The 15,771-nt window shown below is 66.6% G+C and overlaps 2 protein-coding genes across 6 annotated transcripts; both read right to left on the bottom strand.

Annotated features, from left to right (window-relative positions):
• Positions 1-821: 821 nt before the first annotated feature.
• On the bottom strand, positions 822-4,601 carry EFNA4 (ephrin A4). Its single transcript, XM_032317963.1, has 4 exons — positions 4,471-4,601; positions 2,236-2,531; positions 1,799-1,867; positions 822-1,489 (listed from the first exon to the last, which is right to left on the bottom strand). Exons 1-4 carry the CDS (start codon positions 4,581-4,583, stop codon positions 1,353-1,355), a joined length of 615 nt encoding a protein of 204 aa, XP_032173854.1. The 5' UTR covers positions 4,584-4,601; the 3' UTR covers positions 822-1,352.
• Positions 4,602-5,727: 1,126 nt separating this feature from the next.
• Positions 5,728-15,748, bottom strand: ADAM15 (ADAM metallopeptidase domain 15). 5 transcript variants are annotated; one of them, XM_032317954.1, is made up of 23 exons: positions 15,556-15,748; positions 14,336-14,433; positions 13,653-13,729; positions 13,215-13,293; positions 13,005-13,081; positions 12,716-12,914; positions 11,392-11,457; positions 11,242-11,310; positions 10,997-11,166; positions 10,800-10,884; positions 10,374-10,522; positions 10,110-10,284; positions 9,850-9,942; positions 9,414-9,718; positions 9,136-9,337; positions 8,826-8,903; positions 8,376-8,448; positions 8,078-8,216; positions 7,658-7,727; positions 6,979-7,050; positions 6,499-6,570; positions 6,135-6,253; positions 5,728-6,041 (listed from the first exon to the last, which is right to left on the bottom strand). In XM_032317954.1, the coding sequence occupies exons 1-23, from the start codon at positions 15,632-15,634 to the stop codon at positions 5,999-6,001; spliced, it is 2,589 nt and encodes an 862-aa protein (XP_032173845.1). In that variant the 5' UTR covers positions 15,635-15,748; the 3' UTR covers positions 5,728-5,998. The 5 variants fall into 5 exon arrangements, with proteins under 5 accessions (XP_032173845.1, XP_032173849.1, XP_032173847.1 ...); XM_032317958.1 differs by lacking the exon at positions 8,826-8,903; XM_032317956.1 differs by lacking the exon at positions 6,979-7,050.
• Between the last annotated feature and the right edge of the window lie 23 nt (positions 15,749-15,771).

The following is a 15,771-nucleotide window of genomic DNA, read 5'->3' on the forward strand; positions in this document are numbered from 1 at the left end:
CCCCCCCCCCGCCGGGCGCCCCCCCCGCCCCGGCCCGCCCACCGCGTGTTCACACGCCGCCTCTCGCTGCCGCAGCCCGGCCGAGCTAATCACAACATCCACCTATCGATCGCTGGCCCGGTGCCAGGCGGGCCGGCTCGGTGCCAGGGGAGGCTGCGGGGCACCGGGGCGGGCGGAGCCCAGCTGCAGGGGAAGGGGCACCCCCTCGCCCTGGCTCCACCCAAGACACCGTTCGGAAAGAGGGCTCCGGTTGGGCTTGGGGTTGGGGGGATCAGAGGCTCGCGGCCCGCGGTGGGAGAGAGTGTGGGGCTGAGAGCAAAGGGGGCCCTCCCTTCTCGGCCCCACCCCCTCCTCCTTATAAAAGCGGAGAACAAAGAAGCCGCTGGGGAAGGAAGCTTTGATCTGACCCCACCTTCCCAGTTCTAGGCCAGGCACGGCCCAGACTGCCCTTGGGGAGGGGGAGGGATGCCCAGCTCAGGGACCCGGGCATTCTGAAACTCGGGTGCCCTCTCTCTAAAAGCCTCAGCTTTTGCCCCAGCGCCCTGCTTGGTGCTACCAGACTTGGGCCGTGCCCCAGGTGGGTGGGCTGTCAGGAGCCTGTGCCCCCTTGGTGGCACAGGAAGCCAGCTCAGGAGGTGGGAGAGGGTCCAAGCGCCACAGATGCTGCTGGCACCCACCTCACAGTGCCCAGAGGGGCACCCCCGGCAGCCTGGAGTGGACGGCCTGCGGGCAGCTGGCACGGAGGGCGGGCCAAGTGAAGCCAGAGCAGAGGCCACAGGGAGTCCTGGTGTCAAGGAAAGACCCAGAGGGTGGGGCGGGGGGACAGCAACCAGAAGTCAGGTGGTTTATTGAGGGCTTGGTCCAGACACTTATAAAAATACAAACTGGCATGATATTCAACCTCATAGCAAGTCCGTCTTCACAGAAGACAAATGAGTGACCACCTGGGGAGGGGAGAACGCTGCCCCAGGGAAGAGGCCCCCAGGGTGCTGGGCACAGACGGCAGGCAGGCTGGCCACCTCCTCCTTGCCCTGATCTGGCAATCCACCTGTCCCCAGGTCTTCGGTTTTGGCCCCAAAAGACTCAAGGATTCAGCCCCACCAAATCCCAGTCTTTCTGGGGGGGACAGGATGAGAACATCAAAGCAGCTGACAGCCCGCGTTTGTCCTGCTTAGGGCTCCAGGGCGCCAGGGGCCGTGTGCAGCACCCCCTTGGCAACTCTTCAGCCTGTGGGAAGGGGCCAGCCCCTGGAAGGGTCACCACAGACCCTCCGACCTCCCCATCACTCTTCCATTGGTCTGTCTGGTGGGATGCTCCAGCGGCAGGGGTGTAGCAGGACGGGTCTGCTTGGCTCAGAGAACTCGCAAGAGACGCAGAATCGGAAACAGCAACAGCAGCAAGAGACAGAGGGGGCTGAGAGCGCCTCCTCCTTGCCACCCTGAGGTGCCGCTCTCTCCGGGGCTGCCGACAGGGTGGGCGGACTCCGACTCTGTGAGGGAGGGGCAGCGCTGAGGGACCCCCGCCTCAGCAGCCCCTTCGGGCCCTGCCCTGGACTCTTCACGCCCGGCCCGGTTCGGCGGAGGCCTTGAAGGATACCGCGCTGGAGATGCCCTTTTCTTGGCCCAGCATACAGGGCTGGAATGGAAGCTCCCAGAAAGATACAGGGGGAGCAGAAGCCATAGCTAAAGGCCCCTCCTGGACCCCTCAGGGTGTCTCCGAGTCTCTCCCCGAGGCCTCCCTCCCTCCAAGGGCCCCACACCCGCCAGAAGGGCTGCTCCCCGCACCCCAAGCCACTTACTGCTCTCCCGGCAGCAGACGGACACCTGGAGCCTCAAGCACTTGCCAGAACTGTCCGGAGCCGGAAGCGCTGGGTGGTGGGGGGTCGAGAGGAAGAAGTCAGCACCGGCTGGTTTCCTCGCCGCAGACCCCTCCGGACCCTTCCGGCTCCTCTTCTCTGCTTCCCTGGAAAGCCTCCCCTTGCTTCCGGGCCACGCCCTGGTGCCAGGCCTCGGCCGGGCCCCACATCGTGTCCCCGGGCTCTTCTTGCTTTCTCCTCCTCTCCGCACACTCCCCAGATGGCCCCTACTCAGGATTACACTTGGGTCCCCCCATCTTCCCTCCCAGGCCCCTCCTTTCCCCCCACCTCAGGTTCTCCACCTGGACCTGTGGCTGGGGTAGGACGCCCCCTTCCTCCCCCGCCGCCCCCCAGACAGCCGGGGAGCCCCACTCACTCACAGATGTAATAGTAGGTTTCTCCGGGCAGGAACTCGAAGCCAAGGGAGAAGGGTGTAAAGCGCTGAATCTTCTCAGAGAACCGAACAGGGCCAAAGGGAGCGAAGGGGAGGGCGCACTCCCAGCGCTTGAAGGCGCCCGGGCCCTGGGCCTGGCAGGCCTCATAGCCTGCGCGGTCCACCATGTATAAAGCAAAGGTCTCGGGGCCGTCAGGGGGCCCTGGCCCCTCGTAGTGCGGGCAGAAGATGTCTAGGTAATCGTTGAGGTCCAGCTCCACCACGGCGTCTCCTCCAAGAAGCCTGCGGGCGGAAGGCCAGCGTGGGCCGAAGGCACGTGGTACGGCTCACGGGGGGCCGGGAGGGTCCCAGGGGCCAGGGCTGGCCTCTCCCCCAGCCACTGGGGAGGGAGCAGCTCGGCAAGGCCGGAGTCTCTCGGCCTGACAGCTCCGAAGAGACAGAGTCAGGAAACAGGTGGGAGAGGGGAAGGGGGCCGAACTGACCATAGGGCCCATGACCGTTCGGCTCAAGTCCGAGCCGGCCACTCTGCGCGCCTAAGCACAGGCTGGAGCTGTGACCCGCGCACCAGCCCCGGGCCCGATGCAGGGCCTGGCCCAGCCCCGTGGACTCGGTGAGTATCAGGTGTGTGGCTGCTGGGAAGACGCTGGGGCACAGAGGTGAGGGGTACAAATCTGGGCCCGCAGCACAGTTACGGCGGCAGAGATGGCCGCCAGCAACAGAATCTGCGTCAGACAGGCCGAGAGAGGAAGACTGCCTTCTGGATCTCAGTGCGACACCAAGAAGGCCACGGTAGAAGGAAGGAAGGGGGGTAGGGAGTAGATGGGGGGGCCCCTCCAGATATCAGCTCACCTTTGGCCCACTCAGGACTCCCTTCACTACCTCTTGGGAGCTGCCTGTGGGGGCCGGGACAGGAGAGAGGGCCCGGGGCAGGCTGTCGGACAGCACTCTACACCGGATGAAAGGCCTCTAACTATCCGTCATTGGGTGGTCTAAGGACCAGCTGCGTCTGGGGGCTAGTCAGAAATGCTGATTCCTGGGCTCAGCTGGGATCGACCGAACCCAGGCGGGGCCTCGCTGTGATTTGCTGCACAGCATCTTCCACGCCTGGGCAAGTGTCCTGCTCGCAGGCTCAACAGATATCTGCAGACTGGATGGCCGAGCCAGAAACCTCAGGGTTGGGGGCGAGGAAGCTGCATTTCTAACAAGTTCTCCGAGTGATTCAGAGGCACTGGTCTGGAACAGAGAGAGGGCTTTGGAACTAGGAGGACAATAGCTCTTATCATGTGGTGCCGGCGTCCCCAGGACCTGTCCTGATACCCGCCCTCCCCGGGGGGTCTCTGGGCTCCCAGAGGCCGGAGCAGAGGTCTCATCTGTCTGTAGCCAGGATCCTAGCACACGTCCTGCGTAACAACTGTTGGGGAGTGAACAAATGAACAGAGTCACAGATTGTCTCAAGTAGAAAATCAGAAAGGCAAACAGATGGAGAAAGCAGACAGACAGGGAGAACTGGGGAGGAAAATGAAAACGGTCAAAAAATACTGAGGTTCAAAGGCTGGGGAGAAAGAGAATAATTTGTATCTGCACAGCCTGCACTCCTTTCGCACACGTGACCTCGCTCAGCCCGCCTGATTTCCCAGGGTGCCAGGTGTTATTAGCCCATTTTACAGATGAGATAACTGAGGTTAGGGAGTCAAACGACTTGCCCGAAGGTGATTCCGCTGGAAGGGCAGGGCCGAGACTGGACAGAAATAGAAGGGCCCAGAATGACGGAGATCAACGCAGAGATAGCGAACGAGAGCAGGCGGCCAAGGCAGCAGGAGAGCAAACCTCGCTCTTTCGCCGGAGCGAAGCCCCCTCCCTCGCTCTCCAGAACGCCCGCCCCAGCTCGGGCCGGAGGTGGGGGGGGTCACAGCCGCCGAGAAGGGAGAAGCGAGGGGGCGGGGCTCGGAGCGCCGGCCTGGGGGCCCCCCGGCACCCGGCTCCGAGATCCCACCGCCCGCCTCCGGAGCTGGGGTCCTCCGCCCGCCCCCCAACACGTGCGGGCGGGGGGAGCCCCGGGCGCGCCTCGCCCCTCCCCTCCCCCTCCCCCGCCGGCTCAAACAAAGGAGCCCCGGCGCGCGGCCGGGCGCAGGCGGCGCCGCGCACAGAGCGAGAGTGGGGCGCGCGCTCGGCGCGGGAGCGCGCAGGCCCGGGCCGCCGTCCCCGGGTTCGGCCCGACTACCTGGGGTTACTGGAGTTCCAGTAGACGGCGTGGCGGAGGCCGGAGCCCCCTCGCAGCGGGGAGCTGAGGAGCGCGGCCCAGAGGACAGTCCGCAGCAGGGGCAGCAGCCGCATCGCCCCCGGGGTCCGCTCTGGTCTGGTCCGGCCGGTCCCGGCCCGCTTCGCTGCCGCGGCGAGAAAGGTACAAAGTGGAGGTGGGGGGGTGGGGGGGTGCGGAACTGGGGGTGGGGCGCCGAGACTCGCAGGCCACGCCCCCGGTAACTTTCCACCAATGGGGGCGCGCCCCCGCCTCCCCACTCGGAGCCGACTCCTGTTAACCCTCTGTGCGCCGAGGCGCACGTCAAGCTCGCCACGCTCCCCCCGGGGCTGCCCCGCGTCGCGAGGGGGCGGCACGGGCGGCGCAGTCCACTGTCTGGGAGTCCGTCTCGGGGGAGGTCGCGTCTTGCGCGTCCGCGCTAGTACCGGGCAGGCAGGAAGCCTTATTACTTGAGACTGGAAGATTGAAACCGGGGCACACCGCCTTCGGCCAGAAAGAGGAAGAGGTGAGGTGCGGCGCGGCGAGGGTCCGCGGAGCCCGTCCCGCGCCACCTTAGCTTATCGCCCCTTTTGCCCACCCAGGGATAGCGCGAGTGGAAGGGACAGATCGCCTCCTGGGATCCCCCCACCCCTTACGGAGCCTCAGTGGTGAGCTCGTGCCCACCTGGGGGCCGGCGCCTGCCCCTTTCCGCCCCGCACCTTCTCTCCGGGCTGGGGGCCCACGCGGCCCCATTCCCGAAGTCGAAGTGATGAGGTGTTTGCGGCCGGTACAAAGCACCTTTGTTCCCAAGCCCTCAGGTGGGGCAGGGGAGGGGGAGGAGGCAGGTGCACGGCCTTGGGATCGTGGGAGCCGCCGCCCCGCTCCGCCCCGGCTCCGGGGCTCCGAGAACACCAGCCGGATCCACTTTCCCAGCCACCGGCCGGAGGGTGGGGCCGGCGCAGCTGGGCCGGCTGGGGGGAGGGGGGCGCCGCCTCTGGGGGCCGCGCACACGGGGGCGAGGACTTGGCGACCGGGGGGCGGCACGGGGTTTGACAGCGTCCTGGGGTACTGGGTTGCGCAGTCGTCCCGGACGGGGCAGAAACCGGCCGCGAGCATCCCGCGCACACACGCGCGGACGCGGCCTGGGACCCTCGCCCGAGGCGGCAGCACCTCCTGGCGGCCACACCTGGAACCGCAGCGGGGCGACGCGGCCCGCCCGGAGTGGACAAAGTCCAAGCGCGCTCCCCAGACGTCGCGTTTATTGCACCCGAACAGGGACAGGCTGTGCGCGCCTCCGTCGGCTCCGTCCGGCGCCCGCTCCCTCCCGCCCCAGCTCCAGCTGCGCGCGCGGGTCCCGAGCGTGCTGCCCCGCGGCGCGTGGGGGTGCCCGCGGTCTTCAGGTGCCTGCTCCGCCGTGTCCAGCCTCTGGCTCCTTCCGTCATCGTGGGGGACTCCAGGGGCCAGTTTGCCTCTCGAAGTCCTAAGTCCGGGTGGCGGGCAACCTCAGCAGAGGTCAGAGGTAGAGCGAGGACGCTGCTGGGGGCGGCGGCGCCGGCCTGGGGTGCGGGAAATCGAGAAAAAGTTCAGAGGTCCCCTTTCCCCAGACCGCCGGTGCTGTGCAGGCGTCCCCCGCACCCCTCCTCGCCTACCTGGACGGTACCACTAGGGGCGGGACTCCAGCTCCTGGGCCGGGCAGGTCACCCGAAGGGCGCTGGCCCTGCGGGTTGGCAGGCAGTGGCTTCCTCGGGGGTGGGGGCTTGGCAGGCCCCTGAGAGTGAGAGAGAACACGCGATCTGGCTTGGGAGGGGGTGTCGTGTTGCCCACCCCTGTTGCTGGGGAGCACCAGTCTGTGGGGCTGGCCCCAGAGGTCACCTTTGTTCCGAACCAACCTGTCACCTTTAACGGACACCAGGGTACGGGCCCTCAGGTTCAGAGGGGGCATCTCACCATCTCACTATTAGCAGCACAGCCCTGGGAGGGGGAGAGGCTGCGCCCTTCTCGCCCCACAGTTACCTTCTGGCGCCTCACCGCTGGGTCAGCGGGCAGAGGGCGGGTGGGGGGATTGGGCCGGTCAGCCAGCTCAGCCTGGACAGAGAGAGGGGCAGCGCTGTGGGAGCACAGCCGGGGGCACAGGGGCGTGCAGTGGTTTTCTCCGGGGGGTTCAGTTCAACATGCAAAGTCAGCCGGGGGCAAGCGAGGATGGGGACATGCGCAGCGCAGGAAGGCGGGGTGGTGGGGTGGTGGGGGGTGGGGGGGGTCACAGTGGCCCCTGGCCGGCTGCAGTCCTGCCACTGACCAGCAGGTGGTGGTAGAAACCAAGGCAGGAGGCTCACACTTTGCTGCCGCAGGGCGGGGCTCAGAGTGTCAGGAGGCCGAGGGGCACCCCAGCCCCGACCGAAGAGCGCCACCGGCAGGGAACAGGGGTGAGGACTGCAGCGGGGCACCAAGCCTCCCACCGCCACTGGGCCAGGGCGGGGCCTGGTCTGGATTTACCTGGAGTCTCTTGGGCACAGGGTCAGGAGGCAGCGGCCTGGAAGGGGGTGCCGGGAAGCCAAGAACACTAGGCTGCCGAGAGAGCGGGAGGGGCAGACAGGCGGGACGGGGTGGGGGGCGGCGGGAGCACAGAGACAGGTGCGGGCAGAGAGCAGTTAGTGCGGGGAGGGGCAGCCGGGGCGGGGCCGGGGGCGGGGCTGTGTGCGCCCGCGGTTACTCAGTTGCAGGCACAGAGAAGGGGTGACGAGTGGTGGGGGGAGCATGCGGGTCACCTGCGCCCGCACCCCCATCCGTCATCAGCTCCAGGGGCTCAGGGGGCACTCGCTGGCCCTGCCACACGTGCTGACCGAGGCCTCATCGGGTCGTGGCCCCTTGAGGCCGTTTCTGGGCACCACCCCCGTTGTCCTCCAAGGTCCCCTTCTGGGAGCACCAGGAACCCATCTCTCATGGCCACCAGCATGGCCACAGCTCAAAAAGCTCAGCAGCCCCTCCTCTAGGTGACTGTCCCTCCCCGCTAACGCTGCTGGGCCTGTGAGGGAAGGCTGGCTCTGGCTCCACTGACGGACTCTTGGGCAAGAGGAGCCTTTCTCTGAGTCTAGGGCCTTCCATACCCCCACCCCAGGGCCCACGCTGGGTGCCTGGGGAGGTGGGGCCGCTCTCCTCTGGCGTCCATACTTACCTTGGTCCCTGGCATCAGCAGGACCCTCTGCGGGGGCTCTGGGCATTCGGGGGGACCAGACTGGGCTGCCCTGAACACGGAGAAAGGCAAGGAGGGAGAGGGCCCAGGCTCAGACCAGCTCTCCCTCCCCACGTGGCCCTTGAGTGCGGCTCACCCTTGGCAGGCCTCGGCAGAGCGGTTTGAGGGTAGCTGAGGCCCAGTCAGAAGTAGGGGAGGCAGCTCATGAGCCTGGGGGAGCGCCCCATCTACTCGACACAGGGCTGCTGGGCAGACGTGGACCCGGCCTCCCGCTGCCCTCCGGGTGGGTCTGGGTGCGAGGTGAGGGGTAACGGGGCCCACAGGGGGAGCGAGGTGTACACACCAGGGGTCAGGGCCCGGCACCAGGCGCTGCGGAGGGCCTGGGGTCAGGGAGGCCGATACCTGTACTGGCAGGTGGGCCCTTTGAGCTGACACAGCCGCTGTCGCAGGCGGGCGCGGTGCCGGTAGCTGGCCCCCAGCAGCGTCAGGACCGCCAACAGCAGGAGGCTGAGAGGCAGCCCCGTGGTCAGGGCGCTGGTTGCTGCGGGGCGAGGGCCGGTGTGAGCGCGGGCCGGGCGAAGAAGGGGTGGGGGGAACGGAGGTGGGGCGCTCAGAGGACCGGAAGGGGTCAGAGAAGGGGCGCCGGTGAAGGGTAAGCCACGTTGCCCTCCTCGCGGCCTGGCCCGCTGCCCCCCGCTACCTCTGATGCGGTTGGCACAGTCCGGGGGAGCCCAGCCCTCCTCACAGTGGCAGTGTCCTCTGCTGCCACAGACCTGGGGGGCAGAGGTTGAGCAATGAGGGACCCTACGCGCTGGGGCCGTGTTTCCCCGTCCCTAGCCTTTCAGGGTGTCTTCTCTGTCTGAGGCGGGAAGGTACGCCGGCTGACGCGCCCGGACAGGGGGCCTGTGGCCTTGCTCCAGGACATGACCTCGAACCCACCACCAGCGCCTTCACCGGGCACAGGGCTAGACCCTCTCACACTCATCTACCGGACCCCAGGACGCCCCACTGGGTGGCCGAGGGAACTGAGCTCAGAGGGGTTAGTAACGGGCCTCAGGTTGCACAGCTGGGAGGAAGCAGGACAGATTAGGGGTGTGTGTGCCAAGCCTGGCACCGTCTGCCCCCTTCCGTGCCTGTCGTGCCCGCTCACCCCGTGTCCGTGGCATTTGCCTCGACATTCCTGGGTTCGCAGGACATCCACGGGCTGGCATTGGCCGTCCATGCACACCTGCCCAAGGATGCAGTGGGAAAGCCAAGGTCAGAACCTCTGCCAGCCCTGAGAGGCCACACCTACTCTTACAGATCGAGACACCGAGGCTTGCGGCAGGACAGGCCGCCGCCCGGTCGGCAGCACGCGTCTGACCCCCGAGAGTCCGTGCCTCCCCCACAGGCGGACCCCGGGGTCTGGGCACGGCTCGTATAGACCCTCCCCTCTGGTCGCGCCCAACGGGACCGCTCACCAGGCCAGGCCCGCAGGCGGTGCCCGGCAGACTCAGGAGGGGCTGGGCCACGTCGTCACCCAGGTCCAGGTGAACCCAGCGGCAGTTCACACTCGGCTGGGTCCCGCTGGCTTCCAGCACCTCCCAGCGCAGATCCCGAGCGGTGCCCAGCAGAGGCCGGGCCTGCCCCCCCTGGCACTGGAGCTGCCCACAGACGGCGTCTCTGAGGTAGGGCAGAGGGTACCGGGTCAGGCCAAGGCTCCCCCGCCCCCAGAGGGGAACCCAGCTGCCTCACTTACTTTGGGGCGCAGGACACGTAGCTGCCATTAGCGCTGCGCCCACAGCTCCCGAAGGCGTCTCCCCGAGTATTGGCAGCAAGGAGACAAGGTGGCGGGGCGGGCTGGGCCCCGGGTCCCCAGAGGGCCTGGCACTGCTGGGCATAGGAGGCACAACGGCCCTGCACACACACAGCCTCGCCCCCTGCACACGGCTCGCCGTCTCCCAGGCTGGCATCGGGAGGGCACTGGGCACTGTCTCCCTCGCAGAACTCTGGTAAGTCACAGTCCCCTCTGGTAGGGCGGCACTGCCAGCCAGCCGGGCGCAGCTGCGGGGGCGAGGGAGTGTGCGTGTGGCCGCCGGTGGGTCCCACCAGGCCCCCGGGAGCCAGGACCCCCTTTCCACCCCGACCCCGGGCAGGTGGGCTGTGGGTGGAGGGCGGGTCCCGTCTGCGCCTACCTGGCAGTTGTGACAGCAGAGCCCATCGGATGCACACTGTGCCCCCGGCCTCAGCTGGCAGGTGAAGTGGTCACAGCAGGGGTCACTGCAGTCCTGAGGGCGGTGGAACCACGGTCAGAGCAGACCGGGCGAGAGCCCACCCCTGCCCTCGGAGGACACACATGAGCTGCAGCTGGAGGCTGACACTGCTGTCCCCGTGGAGAGGGGACGGCGGGGCAGCGAGCCAGGGCGAGGGCTCAGGCTTTGGGGGAGGCGCTCACATCCGGGAAGCCACAGTCACACTGCTCGCCGGCCTCCACGAGCTTGTTCCCGCAGATGGTGGCCAGAGAGGGCAGGCCGGGCAGCCGTTCAAGGAGGCAGCTGCCCATCCCTTCCAGAAGGGCTTTCTCCAGGGCCTGCCGGCTGCAGTTGCTGAAGTTCAGGCCTGGCAGGAAGCTGGGGAGGGTGGCAAGAAAGGTGGGGGCTGCAGGGTGGCCTCAGGCCCTGACCCTCCCCTGCCCCGCCCCCACGCTGCAGGGACTCACTCCGTGGAGGCCTCCATGATGCAGCTCTTGGCAGGGGCCGGCCCTGGGCAGGGGCAGCTGCTCCCCGGCAAGTCGTGGTCCAGGCCCAGGCTGTGGCCCAGCTCGTGCGCTATAGAGGAGGCGACCCCCAGGACGCTGGTGGAGTGGTCCTGGCATTGGGGAGGGGACACCCCAGGTCCGGCAGCAGCCTGAGTGCTCCTCTGACCCCCGGGCCTTCAGCACTGCCTCCTTCCTCACCTGTTGGCCATGGGAGGGGGCCACGGGGGGTGCCGCGGGAGGGGCCACCACCGCAGTGGCCACATCATCCAGCCCTGCCCCCATGCCCCCAGCTCTGGGGTTGGCCACTCTGTAGGGGCTTCGGTGACTCCGCGGCCCTCTCACTGGGTGGCCCTGACTTGGAAGTGGGGGAGACCTGAGAGCACTCACCATGCTCAGCCCCCCCGAGAAGGCAGGAGAACAGATGGAATTCTGAATGGCCGCACCCGCCGTGGGCCCCGAGAACGCAGCAGCACTGTGGGGTCATGAGGTCAGAGGTCAGGCCCAAGGCCAGGGGGCCGGAGCCTCAGGGCTTCAGACGGGAGTGGGGTGTGACACCAGCCAGGGCAGGGCCCGCGGGGGCTTACGTCACCAGCTGGGCACTGTCGTGGGGCAGGCGAGGGAGCAGGTCCCTCTCGCGCCATCGGAGGAACCTGTGTAGCGTGAGCCCCGGGTCCCGGCTTATCTCCACCAGGTCGCGCTGGGTCCAGGCCTCCAGGCCCACGAGCGCCACCCGCACGTTCAGGGGCCGGAAGAACTGAAAGACCCGGGGCTCAGGAGGGGGGCTCCGACGGCCAGAGGGCCCCAGGGTGCAGCCTCGCCCAGCACTCACGGTGTCCAGGAGGAGGGTCACTTTCAGCATGCGGTCCAGCAGGTGCTGGGGGTCTGGGTACCTCTGGACCTGGGGGCCAGAGACGTGAGCAGGAAAAGCCGCAGCAGGTGGCGGAGGGGTGGGGAGGGCGTGCCGGGGCCCCGCGCTCACCTCCGAGTGATCGGCCACGATCACCAGCTCGATGGTCTTGGTCTCTGTCAGCACGTCCCGCCTCCGCTGTGGGCAAGAAGGGGGGGCAGCGGGCTCACCACGGCTCTCGGCCAGCAGCCCACAGGGCCCGCTCCCACCCTGGGCGGCCGAACGGAGGAGAGCAAAGAGCCCATTTCACGGATGCACCACGGGGCGCCTGCAAGGCCAGGGACGCGCCCAAGGCGGACCCAGGAGGTGGTCACGCAGCTGGGAGCAGAGCCTTGCTTTCCTGGCTCCACATTCAGTGCCTTTTCCAAATTAAAAAGAAAATAAGAGGGACGCCTGGGGGGCTCAGTTGGTTAAGCAGCTGCCTTCGGCTCAGGTCATGATCCCAGCGTCCTGGAATCGAGTCCCACATCGGGCTCCTTGCTCGGCAGGGAGCCTGCTTCTCCCTCTGCCTCTGCCTGCCATTCTGTCTGCCTGTGCTCGCTCTCTCCCCCAGTCTCTCTCTGATAAATAAATAAAATCTTTGAAAAAAAAAAAGAAAAGAAAAGAAAAGGGGCGCCTGGCTAACTTAGTGGAACCTGGGACTCTTGGTCTCAGGGTCATGAGTTCGAGCCCCACAGTGGCTGTAAAGATTAAAAAATAAAAAAATAAGTCACAAGCGACGCCGTCCTGCATGCGTCAGGCCCCAGGCCCGGTTCCAAGCACTGTGCGCAGGACAGATAATTCAGCTAACCCTAACCCTAACCCTGAGAAGTGAGTCGTTTTATTATCCCTGGGTGGTGGTTGGTTTGATTTTTTTATGAGATTTTATTTACTGGAGACAGAGACAGAGAGCAAGAGAGCACAAGCAGGGAAGGGACAGAGGGAGAGGGAGAAGCAGGCTCCCCGCCAGGGCTCGATCCCAGGACCTTCAGATCAGGACCTGAGCCAAAGGCGGACACTTCCCTGACTGAACCCCCCTGTTGTCTCCGTTTTATAAATCAGGAGATCGGATTCATATTGCTCCATGGCTGGTAACTGTATTGTCTGTGGCCGAGTGAGTTTCCCTGCCTTGGGGATCTCAAGACTGGGGGAGGGAGTTTGGGGCAGGGACCGGCATGTGAATGGCGGCTCTATCACTCATAGTGGAATGACCCTGGGCAAGTCACTAACCTCTCCAGGCTTGTTTTCTCCCTCCAACAGAGCCACGGATCTAGCCCATACCTCCCAGCATTGCTGGGAAGAGGAAAGGATTATGTTCACACAAGGGTGTGGATTGTGGCTGCCTAGGAGGTCCTGGAAACACAGGGCTCTGAGGGTCTGGGGCCTGGTCCCCGGGAGCCCAGCAGATTATCCTCACCCGCTGAGCGTGGCTGTGGCTTTGTCCCCAGGGCCGCTCCGGGGGGACCTGCATGGGCGCGGGCGCTCGCTGGCTCAGGGCACAAGTGTGGCCTGGCAGGAAGAGGTCTTGGATCCGGGAGATATTCGGGGGCGCCCGAAGGTCCCCAGGCTCCAGGTCTAGGGTGTAGCTTCTCTCCGGGGACAGCATCACCAAACCCCTGGGAAGACCCAACAAGTCAGAAGGCCTCCCAACTGCCAGCCTCGCGCACCCTCACTGCCCCCACCCCCACAGGACGTGCCCTCAGTACCTGAGCCCAGAGCAGGTGCAGACAGAGACCCAGGAGCCCGCGTGGCCCCTCACGGCCCCCTGGTAGCAGCAGTTTCCCTACAGCAGAGAGACAGCGGTGCTGAAGGCCAAGAGGCTGGCCTGTTGGTGACGACAGGCTGTCCTCTAGGGATGGCACCCTTGGGGGGCCCTGCCTTCCTCCTGCAGGCCACAAGCAGGGCACAGGACTCACCAGACTGTGGCCCACACCAACCACACGGGTGCCATCAGGCTGGTACCACGTCAGGCTCGGGCGGCCTGGGACTAGCTCTCTGGGAAGAGAAAGCAGGGCGGTGACTGTCGCCTTCCTGTGGGCATGGCAACAGCCTGAGGCCTGGACGTGGTAGAGCAGTGGAGGGGTTCCCCCAGAGTCAGCAGAGTGTTGTGGTTGGGTCCCAAACTGCCCGGCTATTGCGTTCTAATCTGGTTTTGACCACATCTGAGCTGCGTGACCTTGGGCAAACTACTTAGCCTCTCTGGGCCTTGGCATCTGCATATATAATGTGAGGACAGTAGTGAACGGTGCCTGCCCCGCGGGCTGTCACGAGGGTGGGTCATGAGTTCAAGTGCACGCTGGTGCTGTACGGCCGGCTATGCTACCCGCTTCGGTAACGTCATGCCGCGTGTTTACCTGTCCCGTAGGAGCTCCAGAACGTGCTTCTCCCCATCCAGTTCCAGCGGGATCTGCAAGGCCTCAGGCAGCTGGGTCTGTGGGCCATACAGGGCCAGTCACCTCCCGGCCCTGCCCCAAACTCCAATTCTCTCTACCCAGAAGCCTTCAGGTCCTTCGGAGAGCACCAACTATTAGATCATGGGTGGGGGTGGGGGCGTCCCGAGGGAGGGGCCAGGAAGCCCTGCCCGGCTTGGGGCATTGTTCTGGGGGGTTGTGTGAGGAGGTCAAGGAAGGTATCTGAGCCGCCCCTTCTCGGCTTCCTGCCCAGAGAGGAAGCATCATGGAAGACCCGGCACGGGCCCCAGCCCTTCCTCTGACTCAGCTCTGGAATTGGGGAAGGGGGGTGTTTGGTGAGGCCCTGACCTTCTCCGAGCACCCCCCCCGACTCCCCTGGGGAGAAAACGGACAGAATGAGACCAAGAAGGCCAGCCTGGCCTTGGGACGTCCCCACGGAGACGGGTGGCTGGGTGGGGGCAGAGGCTGGCAGATGTGGCGGCAGATGTGGAGGGCATGGATGAAGCCAGGTGCTGGTGTGCGGCAGGAGGGCGGCCTGCCCCAGAATGGCCCTGGTCCTCAGCCGTACTTTGCTCTGTGGGGTGACAGGGGTGTATGTCTTCATTCGAGGGGAGAGGGAGGCTCACCTCTGCAAGGCTGAGTGTGGGGGTGTCTGGAGGGATCCGGGGCTCCAAGGGTCCGCCCAGGGCTCTCTCTGGCCTTGCCTGCTGCTTCTCAATGTCACCTGCAGGGCCCCCAGGACACCCCGAGGGGATGCTGAGAGAAGCCACACTAGTGCTGGGCACAGCTGGTGCCCCCTGGGCATCCAGGCCCTTCTCTGCTTGAAGAACTCCTGCATTGCATGCTGGGACTTAAAGAATTCTGAAGGGAAGGGTCTTCGCTTCGGCTCCCAGCTTTCATCCCAGCACCCCACCTTGCACAGCCTGCCTGCGGCCCCTCCCTGGCCCCCCCAGACCAATCTCAGGTTCTCGGGGGAGCCCCCTTTCCTAGTCCCTCGCAATCCCCCCCTAGGAACGCCCCCACTCAGGCCTGGGCAAAGCCTTGTGGCCCGGTGCCCACTTGCCCTCCCCTGTCCTCACAGCGGAGCTGTCGGGAACGCCCATTTCTGGGTGCGCAGTGCGAACACCCCTCCCTAAACACCCCCCCACGGTCAGGCACACCCGCTCACCACAGCCCAGCCTCCTCCCCGAGCACCCCCGTCCCCACAATGGCCCTCTCTCTCCTCCGGCCAGCCCACCGCGCCTGCCCTCCCAGCCCCTGGCCCGAGACCGCGGCGGGAAGTGAAAGTCCCGAGGAGGAGTTGGTGTCAGCCTCTTTCCCGGCCAAGTCCCCCCTCCCCTGGCTCCTCCCGCGCTCCCGCCCGCTCGCTCCGCCGGGTTTCTGGTGGCATCAGCATCCGAGTGAGGGGTGCGTTGGCTGCTCAGGCCCAGGGATGGGCGCCCAGGAAGAATCCTCTCCCCGACTCGGCGCTCTGGCACCGGGTGCAATGGCCCGCTAGGCCCCAGAGGAGCGAAGACGTCGGTCCTGGGGAGCCACGACCCTGTCCCACCATCCGGAGGGGGCGCTGGGCCAGAGCCTTCGGTGCCGGGCACCGGAGCCTGGAAGTGTCCGCGGGGACTGAGCAGAGGATGACCGCGCAGCAGGGGGCTCGGCATTCCCCCTCCTGCTCTCTCCACTCCCGCACCCAGTCGCCCAGTCGCAGGGCGCTCAGGCCCGGACCGCAGAGAGGGCGGGCCACGCTCCGCTCCGGGGTCTCCGCCCGTCTCCAGCCGAACCCAGGGCCTCCCGACCTCCCTGCGCCTCCTCCCATTCCGTCGCCCCCGCCCACGGCGGGCCGGGCACTCACCGACATCGGGGAGCGGCCGGGAGGACGGAGCGCTGCCAGCGCCCAGGAGCCCCAGGGCCCAGAGCAGCGCCAGCCGCATGGCAGCGGCGCCCCGGGTCGGCCGAGGGCAGCAGGTGCTGGGCCGCGCGCCGAGGAGCCGCGGCCGCCGGGTCTGCCTGGCGCACCCCGCCGCGCCGCGCCGCCACCAGGCCCCGCCCCGCGGCTCCGGGCCAGGCC

Source organism: Mustela erminea, chromosome 17 (genome assembly GCF_009829155.1).
Source record: "Mustela erminea isolate mMusErm1 chromosome 17, mMusErm1.Pri, whole genome shotgun sequence".
Classification (NCBI taxonomy): Eukaryota; Metazoa; Chordata; class Mammalia; order Carnivora; family Mustelidae; genus Mustela; species Mustela erminea.